The sequence below is a fragment of the Ananas comosus genome, linkage group 5 (assembly GCF_001540865.1).
Source record: "Ananas comosus cultivar F153 linkage group 5, ASM154086v1, whole genome shotgun sequence".
NCBI lineage: Eukaryota > Viridiplantae > Streptophyta > Magnoliopsida > Poales > Bromeliaceae > Ananas > Ananas comosus.
The window spans coordinates 5161986-5187211 of record NC_033625.1 but is presented as its reverse complement, the minus strand read 5'-3'; the positions used below and the strand labels follow the sequence as shown (position 1 = coordinate 5187211).

Sequence of the window (25226 nt, the reverse complement as noted above, 5' to 3'; positions counted from 1 at the left end):
TATAATGCATAAAAAAATAAGAAAAAAATATGTATATTAATTTTTTTAATTATTTGTGCTATAGATCGGCATTAAACGTATGTCCAAAAAGTGTTCACAATAGACACGTGTTTAATACAGATACGCGAGTGTCCGATATGGACACGCTGGATTAATAAAAGTGTCCGTGATACATAGGGTAGAAATAATTGGTAGAGAAAAAGCAAGAAGCCCGTGAAAGGCTTTTTTTGACTCACGAGTTACAACGAGTGAGCAAATATATAACCATCATACAAATATAATTGAACTCTTTACATGATAAAGATCAAGGAATATATATCACCATTATATAGAGCTTATATTTTTACTAAATAAACATTACAACGAGCGACATTAAAAACTATTCGAAAACAAAACAAAAGGACCATTGATTTGTTACTTCGCATTTTCTAAGAATAGCATGACCTCTTCCTCATCAGGAATGGAGAGGATTCCTCCTTCCTTCGTCGTCGTAATCGCACCGCACGCGTTTGCGAACCTCAACACTTCCCTCAGTTTCTTCTCATCCTATATACAATTATATTCAATGTAATTACCACAAACATTTCGACTATATGACACGATTTCCTCTAATTCTGATATATATATATATATATATATATATAGAGTGAGGCTACTATGCTATCGGAAGCACGGAGCCTTCCGTGCTTCCAGCTCGTTTTCGATGTTGCGACTTTCGAATCGTCAATCGGCTCTGTTAAACTTGATCTAGAGTATTTGGAGTACCTAGAAAATAAATTTTATTATTTTTCGATATCATTTGCCTAGTGATCGAATGGGCTCAAAATCAACAAATTTCAATGGCCGTAGTGAGCCGTTTGCAAGTTTAACGGTGTAGAAATATCCAAATCACGTGAAATTTTGATAGAAAATTCTTTATACTATATAAAACAAGATCAATATCTTTGATTTAAAATTTTAATGTCATATTATTACATTTTGTAAGATTTTTATTTTCAGCCGTTGATTTTGAGCCCCTTCGTTCACTAGGCAAATGATATCGTAAAATCATAAAATTTATTTTCTAGATACGTCGAATACTCTAGATCAAGTTTAACGGAGCCGATCGCAATTCGAAAGTCGCAACACAAAACGAGCTGAAGCACGGAAGGCTCCGTGCTTCTGATAGTATAGTAGCCTCACTATATATATATTTATTATAATATATATATATATATATAATTAGCTAAAATACTTTTAAAAGCCACCTTGAAGATGATGCTTTTAAATTTTTTAGCCATTGGATGGAGAGATGTGAGGTTGTGATGATGGTGGTAGGTGGTGTAGGTAAAATATATTTGATCTAAAGGCTTATTAATTTAAGGAGTAGATCCAAGGGCTAAAAACTTAGAAGCACCAATCTAAAAGGCTATTATTAATCAAGGGTAGATTCAAGGGCTAGAAACTTAGAAAGCACCAAGAGATTGGTGCTGCGTTCTAAAAATATTCTAACTCAATTATATATATATATATATATATATATATATATATATATTGAGAAATAGGTAGCACGCTACCCGCTTCGTTTATTTTGTTTAGAAATAAACTTAGCTGAAAATATGAATCAACTAGAATTCCTACTTAGATCTCGGGTACCAATCATCAAGCCCTTTACCACTTGCTTTGGGACGGTTGGTTTTATATATATATATTATAATGAAAATTATGACATGCATGTGTAGTTTACATTATAAAGATGCAGTTGATTCAAGAACATTACTTGCTTTTGTTGAACTTGAAATGAAGCTATGATGGATTACGTGATTAGATTACTCACGTGCAATATCGACGGATCATCAGCGATCTTTCGCAGCACCGCGCCGACGAACGCATCCCCCGCCCCCGTCGAGTCGACTTGTTTCACCTTGAATGATTCGACCTTTCCCCGAAAATCCTATATATCAGAAATCAAATAGCATTACTCCTCTACTATCGGTCCAAGATACTTATATCGGAATGTTTTCTGATTATAAAACTCATGAAAAATTATGAATGATTATTTATTTTATTTCAATAGTTCAGTATATTTCACAGACAAATTCATTCCATATTTTTTATTTAATTAATTAATCAACTTTTTCTCCAAAATAGATTTTTTTTTTTCAAATTTAAGCGTAAAAATTTCCATTTTTATGGTACGAAAAAAAATTAATTTTATCTATTTTTCTAAAAAGTTCGATAAAAAAGGCAAACTTCTGCTTCTAAAGCTGCAGAAACAAAACCCTTATGAGAGAAACACTGAAACGATCTATACCTTGGCGTAATATCTGCAGCCCTTTAATCCAAGAGTTACAATCAAAAATTTCAAATTAGAGCTCCAGAGCTCCATAGCTGCGGCATCGAAGTCTCCGTCAGCAGACAAGCCGTCTCTCCGCTCGGTGAGGAACTCGAGCTCGGACTTGCTGACCTTGGCGATGTGGGCGAGGCCCCACACACTCATGATCGTCCGCCGGGCCTCCTCCGGCGACGCCCACAGCTGCAGCCGGAGGTTCGGGTCGTAGGACAGCAGCGCGCCGCCCTCCGCCGCCACTGCCATCGCCCGCAGCTGCGCCGACCGGCACGGCTCCGCAATCAGGCTTATTGATCCGAAATGGAAGATCGCAGCCTGTGTAAAGAAAGATCCGTACATATATCCAAATCGATCGAATCGAAAGATTATTTATTTTTGCTGTGAAACTGCAAAGAGAAGGTTAAAAAAGTTGGGTTATGATCGATCAAAAGATAAAAATAAAATTTCTAACCGTAGAGATGAGGGGGAGGGGGAGCTCGGCGGGGGTGAGGAGCATGTCGGCGCTGGGGTGGCGGTAGAAGAGGAAGTCGCGCTCGCCGTCGGGGAGGCGAGAGACGAAGGCGAGGCCGGTGCGCGCGGCGGAGTCGGCGGCGACGCCGCGGGCGTCCACGCCGCAGCGGCGGAGGGCGCCGGCGACCATGCGCCCGAACGCGTCGTCGCCCACCTTCCCCACGAACGCCGCCGCGCCGCCCCCGGCCCCGCCGAGCCGGGCCGCCGCCGCCGCCACGTTCGCCGGAGCTCCGCCGGGCCTCGCCGCGAACACCTCCGCCTCCGCCAGCGTCGCCCCCGCCTCCGTCGCCACCATGTCCACTATCGCCTCCCCCATGCTCACCACCACCGACCCCCTTCCCCCCCCGTTGTTGTTGTTGGTGGGGGTGTTATCCATGGACATCGTTACCCTAGAGAGAGAGAGAGAGAGAGAGAGAGAGAGAGAGAGAGAGAGAGGATGGAGAGATATGGGTTTGGTTGCTTGATATGTATGAGAGAAAGAGAGAGAGTGTGTGGGTGGTTGTGGAAAATGGGGGAGGAGAAGAGGGCGAGGAACGCTGCAACTTTCAAAGGGAAAGTTTCAGATAACCCCTCATGGTTTAGCATATTTGCGCTTGTATACACTAATTCATGCTGTAGTTCCTTTTTAAAGTAAAAAAGGTCAGGTGGCGTTTTATTTGGCGTAAAACAAATGTAAAAATTATTTTTCATATAAAAAATATTTATTTTATTTAGTTCTATATAAAAATATTTTTTTCATAAAAATACTTTTAGCAAACTTGAAAATAAAAATAAAAATTTTCATTTTCAACTCTTTTCCGGTGAAAAACGAAAACTCAAGTTGCGTAAAATTTCTTTTCATAGAACTAAGTAAATATAAATTTTACTTTCAACCAAATAAATATTAATAAAAAATTACTCTTTTTCGTGCAAATTAAACACTACAAATTAAAAAAATAATTTTGGTCGCAATTTTTTTTTTTCACGAAAAAATATTTTTTATGGTTTTTATATTGAAGGAAACCATTTCTAAACTGCTACTTAGCTGAAAATATAAAGTAACTAGGTTGTCTTCCGATTTAATATTTTGAATACCAAACCATTAAGAGGCTTGCTACTTGTGTAGTTAACTATCAAATAAAAAGGCTAACAATTATAATATAAAAAATATATATACACGAACATCTTCCAAAGTGTAATGCATTTGTAAATAAACTTTTAACTTTAATAATTAAATTGTGTATTCTATCATAACTCTTTTAAATAAATCCCTTAAGCTGAAATATCTGTTAATTTTTATTTCAAAGAGTTGGAATAAAATATACGAAAATACATAGTTTTCTTATAATATTATAAAAATCTTTTTATTATTCAAATCAGTGCAATTTTTTTTCGATTCAGCACAAAATATATAGGGGCAAATGCTTATATATTTTAGAAAAGTTTTCGATTTTCTAATTTATTCTTTTTAGAAGACTAGTATTTAAAATACTTTTTTAGCATTCTAACACGTTTCAAATATATCACTAGAGTTAAATTTTGTTAATAAATAATTAGCAATAACTGTAATTTATTATTTTATCCTTTCCAATATATTTTTCGATCATTACCAATCTTTTTTTTTTACCCTTAAGTTAGGGGCACAAAAATATTTTAATTTTTTTTCTTTTTCAAATATATCCTTCAACTATCAGCAACATTCTTATTTGCTTTTAAATTAAGAGTAAAAGAGATATTTTGATTATTTTTAAACTCTTATAAATATTTAATTCATATTTAACTCAAGTTAACTTAACAAGTGGTAACTGTAGGGATATTTTGAAATAACGAAAGAATATATGAGAGATATATTGAAAAGTGAAAAAAAAAATATGAATAAATTAGATATTTCTTAAATTTCGATAGGTATATAGACAATTACTTTGACTAAATAAATAAAATATTTTTATTCTATTTTCTTATCACACATCCTAATAAGCCATTCAAGATATCAAAACATCTAAGAAAAAATAATATTATAATTTTTATATTTAAATAATATTTTCAGAAAAAATTATTAAGATTAAATTAATTATTAAGATTATTCCAAACAATCTATTTCTAACGGTCCGGTTTATAAAATGACGTGGCACCACAGGTTCACGAATTATCTTGACATCCAGGTGGGCCAATTAATGGGCCGATACTCCTGCATTTTGGCCCAATTAGCTCATTTAATTGACTTGGGCCCTAATCTTTTCCCTACCCCTTCTCCAAGCTCTCACATGTCAGAACAGAGATGAAAACGGGCCGGATATGGATCGATGGTATCCGATCCGCATCCATATATATCGTATTCGGATACTGATTTGAATGTTGATGGGATATTAAAATTCAAATCCCTATGTAGTAAAATGGTTTTGGAGAAGGGTCGGATATTTAGCGGACACAAATATGAATTAAATATTTGGAAATATATAGAACTGAAAACAAAAAAAAAAAGGTATATATATATATATATATATATGTATGTATCCTTCTTAAATTTTATAAAAAATATAAAAATATAAAAAAACTTAATAATCTTTAAAAAAATTAAAAATATATTTAAAAAGAATGTAATATGTTGAAAAATATATTAAAACTAATTTTCAATTTTAATAATCCGAATCCGAAGGACTAAAGTAAATTCGAATCCGAGTCGGATAGTAAGTTTTAAATCTATATCAAAAATATTTTAGATTTGGAGCCAGGTCAGGTTGGGTATTATACAGCAGGTTTCCATCCCTACTTTTTTATCCCTAGCCAAAATTGGCCTGATGGTTCTATTTTTAACTTTTTTTTGCAATTTAATTTAATATTTTTCTATAATTTTTATATGAGTGTTATGTATGGGTAAGTGTAAGAGACTGATAATGTAAAAAATTTTGAAGGAAATGAATAGAATATTACAAATTTCTTCTTAGAGATGAAAACGGATTGGATATGGATTATATAGTGTTCAATCCAAATTCATATTTATATATTTTTATGCGGGATTCAGATATTGATATAAATATTGATGAGATATTAAAAATTTAAAATTCATATATAGTAAAAATGGATTCGGATATAGATCCAATATTAGACCAATATGGATATGAGTTAATTATTTCGAAAATATATAGAACTATAAGCAATAAAATATTTATCAATATATCTTAAAATTTATTAAAAAAGGGCTAAAATATAGAAAAATTAAAGAATTTTAAGTAATAATATAGATTTAACATAGATGTTATTTATTAAAAATATATCAAAATCAGTTTCGGATTCGGATTTATGGATTCGGATAATCCAATACATCTGAATCCGAAAAAGAAAACTGAACCTGAATCTGAAAAATTTCCTAATTGGATATCGGAACACGACACTAAAAAGTTAGATCCGTATCCGAAAATTTTCGGATTCGGGAACGGCTCGGGTCTGATAATATCCGACCCGTTTTCACCCGTATTTCTTCTTCCCCAAACTATCCCCTTCGTTCTCCTGCTACACCTTCTCCCCCCCCCTCTCTCTCTCTCTCTCTCTCTCTCTCTCTCTCTCTCGGTCGCGAGTAGTCGGGGCCGTAACGAGAAGGATCTGAAGCAATAATGGCGGTATGATCGTCTCCCTCGACTTCTCCTTTTTTTTCGCCCCATTTGTTTGCGATATTTTGTGGGTTTTTTTCTTTTTGAACAATTTTTGTTGTTGTTTATGGTAGGATTCGATGTTTTCGTCCTCTGCTAGCGCGAAGGATTCGGCGAGCTCGGAGATCGGATCCGAGAGGACCTTGTAAGATTTTCTCCCTCTCAGTAGATATTTATTAAATTATTTATGTTTATTTTCTCGATTTGATCGTATTGTTGAAGATAATCTGTTTCAGATTATTTTCGGTCTAATTTACTGTTGTGGATATAGAATGATTGCCTTTTCTTTGTGATCATCATGTGGGTGGTGAATTAGATAACAGGACTAACTAGGGTTTTTGATGGTGATGGTGGATCTGAGGCAGTTGTAGCTTTTTTGAACTTGATTTACTTGTGACCCTAGAACTACTTGGAGGATCGGCATCGGTTTATTATATTAGGCCAAGTGTTTGAGACACTACCTTGACTATGAAGTGTGAACTACAATTTGGTCGACATTTTAATTAATTGTGTTGAAAGCCACAAAGGGATCAACCTAAGATGATCATCTCATGGCTATTTAGAATGAATTGGATTAGTTGGTTACGTTTCGCAATTTTTTCGGACATGCCCTTGTGGAACCACCTGTGTTTGAAAAGGTGCGAAGTGCAGAGAGGCGCAAGACTCTCCTGAAGCCTAGGCGCAAGACGCACTACGAAGCGTGCGTCTCAAGAAGGCGAGGCACACTTTTACTAAGCCTAGTTTAATTTGATGTTCTACATTAAAAAATTTCGAAATAACCATTAAAAAGTAAAAAAAACACATGCATATAGTTTAATTTGATGTTTTTGCTGATGCTGCTGTTGCTTCTTGTTTTCCTGCTTCCGCTGCTGCTGGTTGCTTGCTTTGGCCACTGCTAGTTTGTTGCCGCTGCTAGCACAGCTGCTATTGGATGCTCGACAGGGAGAGAATGTGGGAGAACAAAAGATAGAGAGGAGGGAGCAAGCGGCTGATTTTATTTTTTTTTTTAGGGTTTTCTTTTGGTTTCTTTCAGAATTTTTAAATATCTTATCGGGTTTAAAATATAAGATGCAAATTCAAAACGCGATAATCCAAGACTTGATTTTTTTTGGGATTTCTTTTAATATTTTTTAAGTATCTTATCGGGTTAAAGTATAATATGCAAATTTAAAACCCGACAACTCGAAAATTTGAATAAAAAACTCCTGAAAACTTAAATATTGCGAGGCGCATGCCTCAGGTGCGCCTCGCATCTCGCCCGAGGCGCGCGCCTCAGCAATTGCAGCTGTGCCTCGCTATCGCTGAGGTGCTGAGGCCCGCGCCTTGTGCCTAGGCGGCGCGCGCCTTTTCAAACAGTGGGAACCACGGTAGAAAAAATTGGAGAAAAGCAAAAAAAAACCAGTCATTCACAACTGCATATGCATTTTCTCAGCAAAGACACTTGCATAGGCTGCATTTCGCCAAACAATAATTGGTGAATTATAATATAAAAATCCTTGTATAATACTTAGATAATTGTTTCCCTCTAAATATTGATCCTTGTACCACTTTGGCTTCTACTTGAAAAAATATGTTACTGCTGAAAAAATATGTTACTTGAAAAGTGAAGCTTTTAGCTAGAATTCGTGTGATGCAGCTCAGCAAGGCCCAAACATACCCTTAGTTGTTGCTGCATATCAATCTGTCCCTTTATACTGTCTAGTCTGATTGTTTACTTTCATTTCTTGAGTTTATTGAGCAACCATGAATAATTAGATTTTCATCAACAGGTATCCTTATGTGACTGGTACATCGGTTCTAGGCATGAAATACAAGGATGGTGTAATCATGGCCGCGGACATGGGAGGTAGATTACTTTTGCGCTTTTTTCCCTTTTCGATACTTGATTCTTTAGTTGTTCTTTCAAGTTTTCTTTTGGCCGTAGTAACTGAGATTTTTTGTACTTGACAGCTATATCTGAATGATAACAAATTACTGATGTGCTTTTTACTAGCCATTAATCTATCCTCAAGCTTTTGAAAGGAAAATTTAAAAAATTGCTTCACTCATTAGTCAATTCTAATATGCTATTTTGCTATTCTCTATACTTAACTACTTAAGACTACTTGAAAGCAGTTTCATTCATTTTTCAGTTTTTGTTATGCTTTTGTGATTTCTTGATCTTCAAATCCCGTAAGGTAAATGAATTTGAGGCATTAAGGTACTTTGATATGGCTGAACTATATTAATGATGTTCTATATGTTGTGGGTATGCAAGTAAAAGTAGGACTCATTGCACAGGAAAGAAGTAAAATTAGGATACTTACTTCAATAGCAAGATTATCCTTTTTTTAATTGACCGGTTGGGTGATACTATCTGAAGTTAGATAGAGTTTCTAGATGTTAACATCATTTCTATCCTGCCTTATTCACCAGGTTCCTATGGATCTACATTACGATACAAGAGTGTCGAGCGCATCAAACCTATTGGCAAACATTCTCTTCTTGGAGCAAGTGGTGAAATTAGTGATTTCCAGGAGATCTTGCGTTATCTTGATGAATTAATGTAAGAATCCCTATCGGTTCAGCGTGCAAATATATGGACAATTCTAAATAGAGTAACCTAGCTTAAAATTGTTAAATTTTGCTAGCTGTCAAGCAATGTAACATTCTATTTTATACTCTACGACTCTACGTTTATGTTATGATCTTTTAGTGTCATTTCATGCATTATATTTTGCTAACAGTTGCAATTCCGTTTCACTAACAATTGCATTCTTCCCCCTCTTTTGCTTTTCCCAGCCTGTATGATAATATGTGGGATGATGGGAATTCATTGGGCCCTAAAGAAGTGCATAACTATCTGACCCGAGTGATGTACAATAGGCGCAATAAATTCAATCCTCTTTGGAACTCTCTTGTTCTTGGTGGCATCAAAAATGGGCAGAAGTATCTTGGCACGGTAAGCCTTAGTTTTTTTGACTTTGGCATACTTTCATTTGTTAAAGCTGATGTCGTTCTTTCTATTACAAGTAAAGCTGATTCTCTGTAAGGTAAAAATGTACGTGAACCTCCTCAATTATATGCCATATTCAACTTGATCCCTTAATTTTATCTATTTGCTTAACCCCCTTCACTTTTGATTGTTTATTTGATATGAACTGACAGAACTGTGACTTGTATTAACAGTTAACAGCCAACAGCTAATGGAGCCATTAACACTAAGGAATCCCCAGTTTAGTTGCATAATAGTTCAAAACAAAACAAACAAAAGCTAAGTGGGTGTAACTTAAAGAGGGGGAAAAAAACCTGGAGGGTCGATTCATAATGGCAATTTAGTTGAGGACTATGTGCGAATGTTAACCTCTCTTTAACATGCCATCTGTATTTGTGAGTCTTTGCAGGTTAACATGATTGGTACGCATTATGAGGACAGCCATGTGGCCACTGGATTTGGAAATCATCTTGCAAGACCTATACTTCGTGCTGAATGGCGTGAGGATTTGACCTTTGAGGAGGCTGTTAAGTTGCTAGAGAAGTGCTTGCTGGTGCTTCTTTATCGTGACAGATCAGCTATTAACAAGTTCCAGGTATGATTAACCATTGTGTATTCATGTTAATATGTCATTTTTTTAGTAGTTCATACAATTCACAATTTTTCTTCTTTTGTTGAGCAACTCAACCATATCTTCTATTATATGCATCATCTTAGTAGCATGTTGTACGTATAAATACATCAGCCTGTTTGTTTTAATTTTTCAAATTTTTTAAAATATAATGAATAGTCCATATAGTCTGGTCTTTTTTTTTAAGCTGTTACAGTGAATGCACTTTACGCTTTAAATGATATAATTTGTTACTTTTGAGTTGAGTCAGATTGCAAGAGATAGGGTGGCATGAAATCGCAATGATTAATTTAGTCGGAAATAGATGTCTAAATAATAGTGTATGAGTTTCAAAGCTAGCTTTATGCCATCTATTTGTCTTCTTTTGGCCCTAGGCCCTTTCCATTTCTTGTTTGTCCCAGGTCACCAGCTTATGCTCCAAGTTACTTTTTCTATCCCGCTAAGTGGTCATGAGGCTTTAGTCAATTGTATACAAAGCAGAATCTCTGCCTTTTATTTTCAGCAGACAATCAGGGGCAATATAGGGTTTTTGCTTTACACCTACAAATTTTCATTTGTTTATTTTCCTCTCTTTCTATATTCTACCTCTAGTTTCCAATTTCGCCTACTTTTCATCTCTTATTGAATAATATTCTCGGTCAACGATTTAATCTATTATTTGCTGCTCTCACCCATTTTCTCATTACTAAAATAATTAGGATTATATATTTACGGCCCTGGCTATGCCCCTTAGATTTACCATGCCCTCTCCAGCGGTTGTCCTCATCCCGAGAATAGTTTTCTATATCTCTGAGGATGATCATTTTGAAGGAGAAGAGTTTGCTGAGGGTTTTCTGTTGGTACATGTGCAAGTCACATGCTAAATACTAAGGGAGTTGAGAGAAGTTTCTCAATCCTCATATAGAGAATGGCAACAGTGCTATCAGCATCAAAGTAACACAAACTGAATTACAGGGCACCAATGTGAAAAATGTGCTAAACCACACTCTTAAGTTTACCCTTGAATATTATGTTCTATGTGTTTTCTAGACTAATGAACTTGAGTTTATAACAAGATGATTAGTATGTAAATTAGTGAACCTTGAATAGTTATCAAGTTTGTCCGTCAATCCTCTTTTGCATCTATCTACATGTAGAAAGATTCAGTCTACTGAAAGAAGAAGGTTTCATATTTATGATGCATATGCACTGGAGCCTTAGTTCCACTTGTCATGATTATATAACATGTGAAGTGCGGTGATTAAACATTTGCTGATGTAAATGATTGCTTAAAGTTCATGTTATAAAACCTTGTTTTGGTTCTTGATATAGTTATTTAAAATTTCAACTGCAGATTGCAAAGATAACGGAGGAAGGCGCGACTATTTTCCCACCATATGCCCTGAAGACTTTCTGGGGGTTTGCCGCCTTCCAGAACCCAACTAAGGGTGCTGAAGGGTCTTGGTAGACATACGCTTCATGTCGTGCAGAAACTTATTCTTCACTTTTGTGTGCCAAAAATATACTGTATTCTGTAGGAATTCAAGATGATGAAGACGAGTCAGTTACTTAAAATCATGAAACTGCATGAAATCTTGGTCTTTTTTTCGTTTTATCCTACAGAATTCAGTTTGTTCTGATTCTGACTTTATGTTTGGCGTGCCTACTTCATTTAAAAAACACCCTAATTTTATGGTCCAGACTTTCTTCCTGTAGTTGCTTAAAGTTAGCTTGTATTGCATTGCTTGCATTTCTCGTCGACTTGATCACATTGTTCCCATCTAAACATGTTGTAGCCTTTTACTGCCGTGCATTAAATCTGCCCTTTTGCATTTGATTCTGGTATATCAGCTCTGCTGATGTGCAAAGAGACGTGGCACATTAATGATAGCCATTGCCGTAATGGTGGATGTGTTGACGTTAAATAAAGGCAAAAATAATGTAGATTTTTTTTGCAATTAGCATTATAATTTGGTAAACAACGGAATATTACAGATTTGGCGGCTCTCGAAAACCAATTAAGTAAATCCTGTTTTAAGAAAAAATGTAATATATAGCTAAGCAAATTACTGCCTTGGAAGTTTGTCAAAACCAGATTGAAACAGATGCTAATCTCGACTTGAGAATTGGATCTGAGAAATTGAATGAAGTATTCTGGCAGCCATCACAAAATTTCTAGATTGGGCAAAAATGCAACTAACAAATTGCGTTCACGGCAATTAAATAAGATGATAACAATTGGATTTGCCAATTACTGATTCAGAACAGATCAATCTCTCTGATGAACAGGTCAATTGAGTACGATGGTTTGAATAGTAGACCAATGGCTTAACAAAATGTCTCTAAACCCTTCACAAGTGGTAGTAACAACTAAACCTAATGCGGAATCAATGTTTCTTCTCTTGATTCATGTTGCGATAGTAATGCTATTCAAACCATAGATAGTAATGCTATTCATGTTTGCCCCCTCATTACACGGAAGCAAAGAGGATGGACAAGCAGGATTCGTGCCATTAGAAAATTCGCACGTATAACCTATCGTGCAGTCCCGCCAAATCCTGCACACTACTCAATTTACATGCAAGCTAGATATGACTGAAGGATTCCCCGAGCCACGGTTGACAAAAATGGAACTTCAAAGACGAGGGAAACTGGCCATTTTGGCTGATATTGCGACATAATAGGAAAAAAACAAAAGAAGAGAAAAAGGGAAAAATCTTCTATGCTTAATATAGGGCCACAGCCAAACATCTTGAACTGAAAACAGAAATAAAGAGATAGCGTACGTAGATGACGCATATTTCAAAAGCATCATAAAGCGCAGCTCGTACTAGACATACCTTACCTCCAACTCTGTGCTGTGAGCTGCTCCTTATAAATGTATTTGGATCTACTTCAATCAGCAATGGCAACTTCCCAACCTGAACTTTCAATTTCTGATACTGCACTTATTATTGGTCTAAAGTTAAAATGTATATATATATATATATAGAGAGAGAGAGAGAGAGAGAGAGAGAGAGAGAGTTGAGCTAGGTATACTTTTAGAAGTACATACTTTTAACTTTTGAACCCTTGGATTTTTACTATTATTACCCCCAAATTAAAAATCCTAGGCATTCAAGGGCGCAGAAGTTAGACATATGATACTTCTAAAAGTATTCCAGCCAACTTGTATACATACATATATAGAGTAGGGCTATACTCCTATGAGTAGGGAGATCTTCGTACTCATAAGTCGTTTTTAATATTAGAGCTTTCGAATCGACGATCCATACCATTAAACATGATCTAGAATATTTAACACTTCTAAAAAACAAATTTTGTAATTTTTTGACATTATAATAAAGTCTATCAAGCAAACATAAAGTGAACAGTCAAAATGAATGGCCTCCTAAAAATAGATGACCGGATTCTTCAATTTAAAATCGAAGTTAATGATCTTTATCTAGATAGTGAATAAAATTTTCTATAACAAATTCAACAGATTTCGATTCTTTTACACCATTAAACTAGTAATTATCCCATAGCAGCTGTTAAAAATTATCAATTTTGAGATCTTTTGCCCGTAAGGTAAATGATGTAGAAAAATTATGAAATTTGATTTCTAAAAGTTTCGAATGCTCTAAATTATATTTAACGGTATGGATCATCGATTCAGAAGCTCTATTATCGAAAACAACTTATGAGTACGAAAGCAATCGTATTCATAAAAGTATAGTAGTCGGGCTCTCTATATATACACACACCCCTTCATCCTCTACATAATTCAAATAACCATGAATATCAACCTTTGTTTGGCTAGTCATCTAGACCCATAACATTCATTCATATCAACTAAGCTCAGGTTGTGAACATGTTTGTCAATAGTCATCCTTTATTTTTTTTTTTGAACTCAAAAAGTAAATAAATAAAAGCAACATAAAAACCAGAAGCATTTTTGCCTTTAACTATCATACTTTACCATATCAACTGTCCATGATATCCTCTTTCAACTCCTCTTCCTATTGAATAATAATAAAGTCGAAGCCAATCCACTGTCTATTCTTTACTCAGTAAGTAACAACTCTCGCGATTTTGTTAGCTACAATTTATATAGAAGCATTTCGATAGAATAGATTCAAGGCATCACAGTAAGGTCCACAAGCAAATATGAAAAGTCAATGAAGCATATATCGGATAAAATCTGTCTGCTATGAAGTAGGAAGGATGGTGCAAAGATGTGGCTTTAGTTTTGTTCTTAAGCCAACATGGAACGTTTCGGCAGTTTCAATGGTATTGGCAGTTTTGGGTTTTGGTTATCGTCATTTGTCAAAGGTCTTCAAACTTTTCAAAAAATCCGACAAATAAAAAGAACTGGAATTATAATAAAAAAACTTAATTTCCAAACATCTTGGTTAAATCAAAAGTGACATTTTGCACTGTAATAAAAAAGGAGTTACTTTCATTTTGTCATCCATTAAAGGCGTCAAATAAAAATAAATAAAATAAGATTACAGATTCATTAAGTAATCAAATTAGACACTATAAGCCAATTCAATTAATTTCGATAGGCAATCAAACATTTAGCCTTCTTTAGATCCATTGTAACTGTAACCCTATTGTTTCAGTTTGGATTGGTTTTGGATCCCCATTTTCAGGTTGGCACCAAGTAAAATCAAAATATTTCATTTCTGTTTTCATTTTCGGAGTTGTGGCTTAAACTTCATACAATGTAAGTATGTGACAAAGCCCCTCAACGAGATAAATCAATTATACCGAAAAAGCCTGTTGAATTCTTGTGAGCTATACAGCAACTTAAAATGATTTGATCTTCTCATCTTCAAAGCAATTGTTCATTTCCCATCTTAGGTGATTACTTGCAGAACTTTGGGCTCCTGACAATTATTAGTTAATACTCAGGGTTCATCTCTCTCAGAGTTCTACCACAAGCTTTCAGATGGACAAACTTGCAATGTACTTGTCGACTAAATGCAGCAAGGAAGGACATTTCTTAGAAAGAAAATGAATTCTGATTATGCATCTGGATACTGCAGCTATACTTCTTTCAAAAAATTTTAAAAAAAGGATTTTGACTCCATTTAACACCCACCTGACTACCAATTGGAAGATCTACTAAGTAAAGAACCAAAGCTTGACCCGACCATATCTTTTGTCTTGAAATAGACCTTATTGATTCGCTAAGCCGCTTTAACTCAAAAATAGAACTTACTGCTAAGTGGACATACCTGATCCAACTGAAATATAAGCCTACATTACGTGATTTACAGAATTTACATATGACCACCCAGTCTACGAGATCAAATTTCATATCAACACTTCTTTTCCTGCCTATTTTATACTGAACCCAATTCTGCTCCAAGGAAAATTGAGAACATCTCTTCCTACATGTGAACAAAAGTATACACAAGATCCAAGAAAAAACAAAGAATCCTCCTGAAAACCAAACTTGGCGAACAACACGTTTCATTGCATTTCATCATAAACAGATGCTCACCTACCTAATTAATCCCAACTTAAAGCTTACTTCAACAACAAAATTAACACATAATGCAAATCAAAGTCCCACTGAGTCAACGAGAAAATGCAAATTACTTCATCCTAAACAGGAAAGCACAGCACTAAGTAAGTAATCCCCCAGCTCAAAACTTATTTCAACAACAAAATTTACACATAATGCAAATCAAACTTGTGCATATCCAGAAAAATGAGTCAATAAGAAAAAGCAAGTTACTTCATCAATCCTCAACAGGAGAACAACAGCTAGTGTAATAAAACATGCAAACAAGTATCATCAATCATTATTTCCACTCATCAAAATGCGTAAGAACCCCCCAACTGCGCCAAGAGAGGGATCGAAATGCCGGTATGATCCCAATAAAAAAAGCCCTAATTTTTAGGGGGTGTCCCAGGGCTTGGGCTCGGGGAGGGCGACGACCATACCTTGGAGCTCGGGGCTGAGCACGACCTGGCACCCGAGGCGGGCGTGCTTGTTGAGGATGCGGTTGCGGGAGGCGCGGGTGAGGACGTAGCGCTCCTCGTACGACGGCGGAGGGAGCTTCTCGAGCCACTCCTGGGCGATGTGCACCTCGCACTCGGCCGAGCACGCGTCGATCTCCTCCAAGCGGTGCGACGCGGGCTCGATGAGCCCCGCGTTCGCGAGCGCGCGCAGGAGGGTTTGCCCGGAGAGCCCCACCACCTCGCGCCGGTTCCCGTCGGGGTCGATCGCGAAGAGCTTCACGATGCGATCCGCGACCTTGGCGGAGCGGGTGGCGACGGAGGAGGACGCGGCGACGGGGGAGGCGGCGGAGGCGCAGCTCCGGGAGAGGACTGGGGAGCGGGAGAGGTGGAGGGGGAGGCGACGAAGTGCCGCGATCGCCATTGCTAGGGTTTCGAGATCCCACGGAGAGGAGAACAGAGAGACGGAAAGAGAGAGAGGGAGAGAGAGAGAGGAATATATATGGGTCGGGTTCTAATTTATCGGATTTTTGGGTCCACTAATCACGAGAAGTTATGACCCGCACCCGGTGTATACGCACACTCCATGAACCGTGCCTAAATTAACACTAGGCTAAATTGCACTGTGGTCCTCAAGCTACGAGCCTGGTGAAATTTTTGCCCTTGAACTTTAATTTTTTTTAATTTTTCAGCTCAAATTTTTTAGATTATTACAATTAAATCCTACCGTGCAATTTAGTTAACTAAATGGCGATGTGTCATAGATGTGATAGTGAAATAAAAATATGCTAAATTACATAAAACTTTCTTGTCAAAATTCGAATTTTCACTTTCCCCTGTCATTTAAAAATCTACACTTTGCCCCCTTCTAAAATAAAAAATGTTCATAAGAGGTACGGTGTGAACTGTGATGATAAAATGATCATTTTGCCCCTTACCATTTTGCCCTTCATCATGTTCACAGGAGAGAAGGCTGAGGATATTTTTGGCATAAAAAAATATAATAATATTTTATAAACGAAACCTTAACGGATTACTAACCGCAGGGCGCGAAGTGAATATTTTTCATTTTACAAGGGGGTAAAGTGTAGGTTTTTAAATGACAATGGGAAAAAGTAAAAAATCGAATTTTGACAGAAAAATTTTATATTATTTAGCCATAAAAATATTATGATTGATGACGTGAGAAAAATTAAGACCTACAGTATAGTTGATTAACTAAATTGTGATATATCATTAATATGACAGTGAGATAAGACTTTTATGATTGACGACATGAGAAAAATTAAGACGCTACAGTATACTTTAAGTCAACTAAATATTATGATTGATAACTTAGAAATAACTAAACTTTCACATTACTGTTATATCAATGACACATTATTATTCAATCAATAGAATTGTGTTATAAAAATTTAATGCAACAATGTAAAAAAAGTTTGCCATAAATTACACAAATAAAATTTTTGGGACCAACTGTCACGTGTCTCATAGTTTGAGGACCAGATGTGGAATATAGCCTAGATACTATCTATGTCCAATCCTATTATATAATTTAGATTACATAGATTAAATTAGATTAAAATTTAAATAATTTAATTTTTATAATTATCTGTGAGTCTCTTATACCAAATTACCAATAATTTCAAATTAGATTATATATTTAATTAAATTACTTTTGCTATAATTAATTTATTATTATTGTTTTTTTGAGGTATTTTTCGGTTTCAGAGCAACTAAAGTCAACCTATTATAACTGGGACGCAAAATTATTGTTTTCATCCTCTATATTTGTACACCTCATACATCGCTCTCAATTTTAACAATCAATATTTTAAAACTATAATTTGATAAATATTATCTAAAATTAAAAAAATAATTATTAAGGCATCAAATAGCTGTAAATTATCAATTGTCAAGATAAAATATTTATTTAATTTGTAAAAAAAAAACCAACATAAAAAATTTATAATTTTTTTATATATAAATATTTTTGCATATTTATATGTGATAATTTAAAATTTTGATTTTGAAGTATTTTGGCCGTTACACAGATGCCGTGTACGAGATGTACATACATACAGCGAGGTACACGCAATATATAATTTTAATTTCTCGCCATTGCGACCAATAAGAAAGTGCCACGATAGTGGACGTAAAAAATTACAAAAATTTGTATTGTATCTGAGCCCAAAAAAAAAAAAAAAACTTTTTTCCGAAATTAATAAAATAAAACGGGTTTCAAATAGCTTGTTTCAAGTTTCAACTCCATTTCGCCCCACAAAAAACCCTACCCTTCTCACTCTCCCCCAACACGCTCTCTCTCTCTCGCTCTCTCTAACCCTACTCGCTCTTCGTTCGATTCGATTCCTCTCGTCTCGATTTTCTCTAAGCAGGTGAGGTAGATTTTTCACCTGTATATACGATCAGATGCTGAGATTCATTTGTTTTTAATCGGATCTCTCTCTTTTTACGGTGTAATTTGTGGATCTAATTAGTGTTTCTTTTTTAGTTTTAGAGCTGGTTAGATTAATCTATTTTTAGCTTATTTTTCTTTGTTTTCTTTAGATCTTTTCTGAATTACTGTTTTATTTTCATACACACTGTAGGAAGATTTAGTTGCTTATTTGGTTAGTTCTTTGTTGATCTTATGTAAAATGATTTCGTACTCTACAAGAACGGATTTGCAATTTAAGAGAAAGTTCAGGGACTTGAGTCTTTTAAGTGAGACGTTCTGGAACTATGTTGAAGGACCAAGATAGTATAGTAATTATCCGTATATTTATGTAGAATCTTTTAGTGGAAACTTTAGGTTTAGTCGTATGTGAGGATTAATTTTGTTGGAAATGAGCATGTACAAGATTTTACGGGAGTTAAAAACTTATTATGAGTTAGTTGCTTTTGTGAAAAATTGATGATTGGAAATTGAATGAGAAGGCTATCTTGATGTTTGCTTGTTGCGTTGTCGCTAGCTGGAAAGAAAGTGTCTTTTTTCATGCATTTTTCTACGTGAGCTACTTACACAATTTTGACCATTTTGAGGTAAATTTTTTTTGTCCCAGTTTGAGTTTTAACGTGCCTCATTTTTTGGCGCCTGCGAGATTTCAAATAGTTCAGTTCTAAATCCGAGTTTGTTCTGATGGGAACTGTAGGACTTAATATTTGAAACTCCAATTATGGTTGCTGTTTAGGATGCCTATTAATATTGCTAATCAAGATATCTAATAAGACCGCATGCTTCTTTGCTCAACCAGTAGGAATGTGAATCAGACTGTTATATAACCATTGGATCAAGTCCGGTTTGAAATTGATCCCATGGTTGCGGCTAGCTAAAAGCGTTAACACGTACCAAAAGGGTACCTAGAATAGAAGAATGGGACTAGAGTCGTGATTAATGACCAGTGGAAAAGGAAAACTACATATTAAATCTGAAACAAAACAAGAAAGTGCTACATGCATGCAACCCCGTAATGTCATGACTTACCATCCGCAAAATACTAAACTTCTCAGTTCTCATGTAGAAATTGTATCACAAGAGTCTAATTAATAACGACGTTACCTGGAATGAAGAACCCCTCTTCGAACCCCATTCTGAATTCCTTGCCTTGATTCACGATTCTTTCATGATCAGGATAGTAAAAAGTGGTGAACTGGAAATAGTAAACAAAACAAAAAAGAAAAAAAAAAGAATGTAGAGTTTCTAGATTTGATTTGTTAGGTGATCTAAACAAGATTTGATTTTGTGTTAGAATTATTTATTGCTTATTTTAAGTGTGGGAGGAGATCTCTTGTACTCCTAATTCCACATTTCACAGCATGCTCTTAATTGTTTTTGGGGGTCTCCTGCTGTACGATATATTTAATATTGCTGTTTCTTGACATTTACTTTTGTAAGTTTTGTTGTGTATTGGGTAACTTACTTTTGATTTGTCTGAACTGGCTTCTTAACATTCCAAGAGTTCAGTTAATGGGCTATCATGAAAATCTACAACTGTATCTCAACCTGCCGCGCAAGGAGCTTCAAAAATTATGCAAAGAGCATAACCTTCCAGCAAATAAGAGTCATTCTCAGCTAGCCAAGTCGCTCACATCTTTTTTCAAGGTAAACCTAAACAATATCTCATGCACTTATACACTTTGTGTCTAACTTTTATCTTTCCTATCCAATTTTCAGAAGAAAACTTCTAAAACTTCTAGATCAGCTCCTCCAAAGGAGGGATTGGTTAGTCATATACAGGTCACCGCTGATATGTCATGTGTGCCACTATCAAAGACCAAAGAAATGGTTCCTTCGACAGAAGAGACTGCTAGAGGTATGAGTGATATGTTAGAATGGTTAAATATAGAAGAAAATTAGTTGCTATATTCTTATTCATTTAACAGAGTTTGCGCCTTTGGTTATTGATTTTACTGCAGGGGCATGTGAAAGAAACCATTTCCCTGGAAACGATACTCATGAACTTAGTCAGGGCACTAATAAGAAGATGCGCGTTGATAGGCTTCATTTACAAACTGGAAGCAAAATGGTAATTTGTAGCCACATGATAAATGAAACTTCTGATAGGATATAATGCTCCATTCTTTTTTCATTTCCCTTTTTATCTTTCAGAGTTCATAACTCTTGATGACTCTTTCTATGTTAATGCACTCCTGTAGAGTTAAATATTATCACTTTAACATGCTTAATTTATGTCTTATTCAATAGTTTTTTATTTACTTTTTTTCAAGATAAAGGCCATTGCGAAGATGTTTGTAATGCTTTTTGTTTTGGGTATCAACTCAGGCATTTAATTCCACTGCAATCATTCTATCTCCTTCCCCTGCCAACAATGTAACAGCAGAAGTTTTGGGATCTTCTTCCTCTTCTATACCGGGAATTGTGGGTAATTCAAAATCTCTGAGTGCCATCCAAGAAAAGCCAGTAGTCGAACAATTTGCTTTTGAATGCCATGAACACACTGTTAAGGGAAGTTCTGGAAAACCGTTCCAACTGACTAACTATGGTAAGAAACTTCACAATTCTGAGACTGGTAGCGGAACTTATAATACAATACCAATCCAAGGTGGGTTGGCCTCACCTGAAGAGATTTCGACCAAAGCAACTCCTTCCTTCGAATTCTTTGTGATGTCAGAGGACGGAATTAATCTCTGTGTAGATTTAGATTCTACTCCATCATCATGGATTAAAAGTTTAAAAGATGAAGTGTGCATCCACAAACGAGAAGAAAATTGCAAATCAGGAATTCTTCCTAATTTTGTTTGTGATATAGTAAATGATGATGGCGAAGCTAAAACTTCCCCATCTCTCAGCACCATGGTGGACCTTCAAAGCAAAGGAGTTGAGAAGAGAAATAACTGCACTGATTCATCCCTATGTTCAGTTGTTAGTGAGAATTGCCAATCATCTGGGTTAACATCAATTTGCACTCCAGTTGGAACTTCAGATATTCATAACCAAATGGCATCTGATTCTGCATGTTGCCCTGTGGACAAAGAAGTTCTTCCTCAAAAAGCTGTTAATGTTTCATCTGGGATCAATACGAGCAATAGCCAAGTACCTGGTGCTTCTCGGGAAGCTATTGGAAATATCAATCTGATGAATCCTGTGATTGTTGGTTCTAATGATAGTGCAGCTTGTGAGTTAAGAAACACACCTGAAAGCAGTGCTGAGCTAAAAAATGATTCAATATCCATTGAAGTAGGAGAAAATTTAGGTGATGACCACCATAAAAATCTTGTTGTATTAAACGAAGTCTCAGTGGAGAGCAGGTTGATGGAAAGATCCGCAGAAGATGCACTTTATGGGGGCGGGTTATCAAATTGCTGTCAAGTTGCTGGGCAATTGTCATTTGACCTTCCTGTGACTGATGCACAATCAGATGTGGGTTCAGCAGACCAACCTTTTGTTGAAAATTATTTTCCTGAGGATCCGATGCCAACTAATGAAGCTTTGGTAATTTCCTCTTTCCTTCTCTTTGTAAGTTTCCCTGGAATTGCTTTGAGTGCCTCCAAGGGATTAGGGGCCTGTATGGTTCCAGTTAAGGTACCATTCATGAAATGGCCCATGCACCACCTATGACCTTTTATTTCTGATGGCATATGATCATAATTGAGAAGATCATCTTCATGTTTTATTTAAGTTTCTCCATAAATCTATTTAAAACTCACAAATACTGGTTATATACATTTGTTTTCCAGCATTATTATATATACTTTGTATATCTGTTGTGCTTTAGATGCACCAAATAATTGGCACTACCACCTCAAATGTAAAACTAGGGTATTCAAATTGACTATCTATTCAATTAGACATTGTCTAGAGTATTTGAAGTTTTTGGAAACCAAATATCTTGATTTGTCTGATATCATCTTCCTAAATGTTATCTAGTCCCAAAATTGACATTTTTCTGCTGATGTAAGGGGCTTGTTCATGTGATTATGTGGAACGATCTAAGGTGAAGAAGTGGATAGTTCATCTTCAATTAGTTGTGTGTCCTTGTCCTTGCATCATGTGATTCACTCCTTCCAGCCAAGTGGGTTTGCTTACAGCACTTTTTATGTTTGGTGAAAGCCCTTATGGTTCTTAAATTAATGTTAATTCTTTTTATTAGAAATGCTTTAATTTGTCTTCATGTCATTTTCAAATGAAAAAAGGTGTTCATATATTTTATCATAATAACTTTCAAACTGAACTTTCCTTGGACATAAAGATGCTAATCAACATGCTATTTCTATGCAGGATAATAGTACTTCGACAAAGAGAAAAGTTAGCTCAGAGTAATATCTTCTCTAAATAGTGCACAATTGTTCTTGCTATATTTTGCTTTTCGTCTGATTGACAGTATTTTGTTTGCTTAATAATGCAGATCATCTAGCGACTGCCCAGATAGACACTCGGAAAGATCTCACATTCCTGAGGGACCTGAAGAGTTTCAAAGTAAGAGGCAGAATATTTGCGGTGAAAGTATGAGTGGAACGATGATTAATTTTAGAAGCACAAATATTTCAACAAAAGAAACTCAATATGACCCCACTCTCGTTCCTCGACGATCCACCCGACTTGTTCCCAAGGTTTGTTTAATTTTCTCTTGTCATCTTCATCTTTGTTATGTCTGTGAACCAACCTTGCCTATTTTTCTGCTTTCATATAGGTTCACGTAGAATCTAAGTTGTCCTACGTGGTCTTCAAAAACTTAATTTCTTGCATGTATAACCTTGTACTCTTTAAAATGCCCCCTTTTGAACTTAAAAAAACGTTCTAGTTTCACATGAATTGCATGGTTCCCAACTTAAAGGGTATACTATTTTTGTAAGAAAGTTCAGTTTCAAGGGGCATCTATTACTTTTACTAAAGGGCGTTGAGCTGCTCTCTCTAATTGACACGTCCATCAATATAGTGGGTGCACCCAGTGCACTGTAGGCGGCATAGAAAGTTAAAATTTTTATTTTTATTAAATTCTTTTTGAAATACATATTTATTATATATATAGACTTTTGAATACCATGTCATACATTCGAAAAATTAAATTTTAGTTTTAAGTCTTATATTTTCCAGATTAAGAGACTACAATATACCAGGCATAGGAAACATTCTTTACACCCAGTGAATATACCGTGCTCTCCTCTTTATGAAGCTTGCCTAGTTATGTGCCGTCACATATGCGGTAATAATGTGGTGCTCAGCAATATGTGGTAATAATTTGGTCGTTTTGTGATAGTGCTTAAAAATTTGCAGCCATATACCGGCAATATTCGTTGCCTTTTTCTATTGACCTTATTTGTTAGAAGGAATATGTAGCATGCGAATCATACGCTCTTTTTTTGCCAGCTCAGGTGATCTTAAATAATTTGTTTGATCATTTGGTATACCGTTACGACTTCGAGTTCTATATATTAATTTCATCCCTAGCTATGCAAATGCTATTTCTTCCTTCTTATTTTTTTTCTGTTTTAACTATGCACTTCTTGAAACTATTAGAACAATAGAGGGAAGTAGCATTATATCACTTCGGCTCTTTCTCAATTTATGGTTTTTCTTTACCATGGCTCCTATTATACTATAATTTATATTTAACCAGTTGATTTGTCGGTTGGTTGTTCTAACATGTAATCTTGCATTTATATGCAGTGAGATCTGTCAACTGCGTCGCTCGTGACGAGGTGGTGAATCCACTTAAAAATCATTTGTAAAGTTAAAACTGCCGCTACCAACAGAGATCTATCCATCTAGTTAGCGACAATACAACAGCAACTGGAAAGGCAAACAGCTTTTATAAATCTTCTTATACTTGATTTTTTTTAAGAAAAAAACATTATATTGTCAACCGAAGTCGAATAAATTTTCTATTGCTTCGGCCATTTATTTGGTTTCGGTGCACCGTTGTTATGCAGTCATTTGTGTTGTAAGACATACTTTTGTCCATCTTATAGTTGTGTATAGTTCAATATTCATTACCTAAACTGATTGTTGATGGACAAAAAGAAATCACAGCAGTTTTCATCTTTCTCCGCATTACTTCTGGTGTATGTGTGCTCTTCTGCAGGGAAAATGCTTCTTACAATCCCTGACCCAAGGGGGGGTTTACAAAGCCTTTTCGGATTTTAGTTGTAAAATTTTTTTTGATAAGACATGTGAGAGATGCAAAAGGTTTACGGTGTAAATTTTATATCTATTTTATAGATTTACAGGTAGCATTACTCTTTTTGTGAGTACCAATGTTCTGAGAACTGGATTGCTCTCGTACTGGAATCGGATCGGACCGTGTTGTAGTGTAATCGCACGTTTTGATTCGCATATAAGTTCGTTCATATATCTTGTGAGGTCTCGTCGAGCACTGATGTTTAGATACTTTGATGGGTTCATTTGGTATTGAGCAGCATCTAATCTAACGTTATTTGGTAAAATAAGACCTCTTTATTTTTCTAAAAAAATTAAACAAAATAGATATATCATAGCTAGTTTATTACAATATATCAACGTCATTGCACACACGAAAATAAACGTGATTTTTTTAATTGTACTTTTTCACTTTAAATGATATAATTTAATCACAATCCCAGATGGAGCGTCTTTTCCAATTCATGATTAATAATTAATTAATCTAATTTTACCGGCCTAATGTAGAGAATCGTTACGAAAAAAATTATTTTCCTTGAACAATATACCGGGCAATATTTACTAGTCACTCGGGACACGTGTCGCATGCTTACTGGTACTTTTCT

General features: G+C 35.5%; 4 protein-coding genes across 9 annotated transcripts; 2 read left to right on the top strand and 2 right to left on the bottom strand.

Moving 5' to 3' along the window:
• On the bottom strand, nt 305-3414 carry LOC109710019 (fructokinase-1-like). Its single transcript, XM_020232431.1, has 4 exons — nt 2781-3414; nt 2294-2644; nt 1817-1933; nt 305-546 (listed from the first exon to the last, which is right to left on the bottom strand). Exons 1-4 carry the CDS (start codon nt 3219-3221, stop codon nt 415-417), a joined length of 1041 nt encoding a protein of 346 aa, XP_020088020.1. The 5' UTR covers nt 3222-3414; the 3' UTR covers nt 305-414.
• LOC109711072 (proteasome subunit beta type-4) lies at nt 6339-11774 on the top strand. The gene is made up of 7 exons (XM_020233970.1): nt 6339-6435; nt 6540-6610; nt 8235-8311; nt 8881-9010; nt 9247-9406; nt 9849-10034; nt 11404-11774. Exons 1-7 carry the CDS (start codon nt 6430-6432, stop codon nt 11515-11517), a joined length of 744 nt encoding a protein of 247 aa, XP_020089559.1. The 5' UTR covers nt 6339-6429; the 3' UTR covers nt 11518-11774.
• On the bottom strand, nt 15669-19594 carry LOC109710317 (ferredoxin-2, mitochondrial). Its single transcript, XM_020232827.1, has 3 exons — nt 19564-19594; nt 19354-19364; nt 15669-16518 (listed from the first exon to the last, which is right to left on the bottom strand). The coding sequence occupies exons 1-3, from the start codon at nt 19592-19594 to the stop codon at nt 15943-15945; spliced, it is 618 nt and encodes a 205-aa protein (XP_020088416.1). The 3' UTR covers nt 15669-15942.
• LOC109710562 lies at nt 18253-24519 on the top strand. 6 transcript variants are annotated; one of them, XR_002216394.1, is made up of 8 exons: nt 18253-18400; nt 19969-20106; nt 20179-20317; nt 20421-20530; nt 20788-21957; nt 22425-22537; nt 22744-22781; nt 22871-22963. XR_002216394.1 is itself a non-coding variant. In XM_020233242.1 (8 exons), the coding sequence occupies exons 2-8, from the start codon at nt 19972-19974 to the stop codon at nt 24133-24135; spliced, it is 1800 nt and encodes a 599-aa protein (XP_020088831.1). In that variant the 5' UTR covers nt 18253-18400; nt 19969-19971; the 3' UTR covers nt 24136-24519. The 6 variants fall into 6 exon arrangements, 5 of the variants coding, with proteins under 5 accessions (XP_020088831.1, XP_020088834.1, XP_020088835.1 ...); XM_020233242.1 differs by lacking the exon at nt 22425-22537 and adding an exon at nt 24133-24519 and having other exon boundaries at nt 22871-23075; XM_020233243.1 differs by lacking the exon at nt 22425-22537 and adding an exon at nt 24133-24519 and having other exon boundaries at nt 18262-18400; nt 19962-20106; nt 22871-23075.

Coding starts and splice junctions, on each gene's coding strand:
- LOC109710317 (XM_020232827.1), bottom strand. CDS start 19,594: ATGGGGTTCGAAGAGGGGTTCTTCATTCCAG.
- LOC109710562 (XM_020233242.1), top strand. CDS start 19,972: ATGGGCTATCATGAAAATCTACAACTGTATCTCAACCTGCCGCGCAAG. Junction 20,107..20,178: donor CGCTCACATCTTTTTTCAAG/GTAAACCTAAAC, acceptor TCCAATTTTCAG/AAGAAAACTTCTAAAACTTC. Junction 20,318..20,420: donor GACAGAAGAGACTGCTAGAG/GTATGAGTGATA, acceptor ATTTTACTGCAG/GGGCATGTGAAAGAAACCAT.
- LOC109710019 (XM_020232431.1), bottom strand. CDS start 3,221: ATGTCCATGGATAACACCCCCACCAACAACAACAACGGGGGGGGAAGG. Junction 2,645..2,780: donor CCCTCCCCCTCATCTCTACG/GTTAGAAATTTT, acceptor TTCTTTACACAG/GCTGCGATCTTCCATTTCGG. Junction 1,934..2,293: donor GCTGCAGATATTACGCCAAG/GTATAGATCGTT, acceptor TCTGATATATAG/GATTTTCGGGGAAAGGTCGA.
- LOC109711072 (XM_020233970.1), top strand. Junction 6,611..8,234: donor ATCGGATCCGAGAGGACCTT/GTAAGATTTTCT, acceptor TTTCATCAACAG/GTATCCTTATGTGACTGGTA. Junction 8,312..8,880: donor CATGGCCGCGGACATGGGAG/GTAGATTACTTT, acceptor CTTATTCACCAG/GTTCCTATGGATCTACATTA.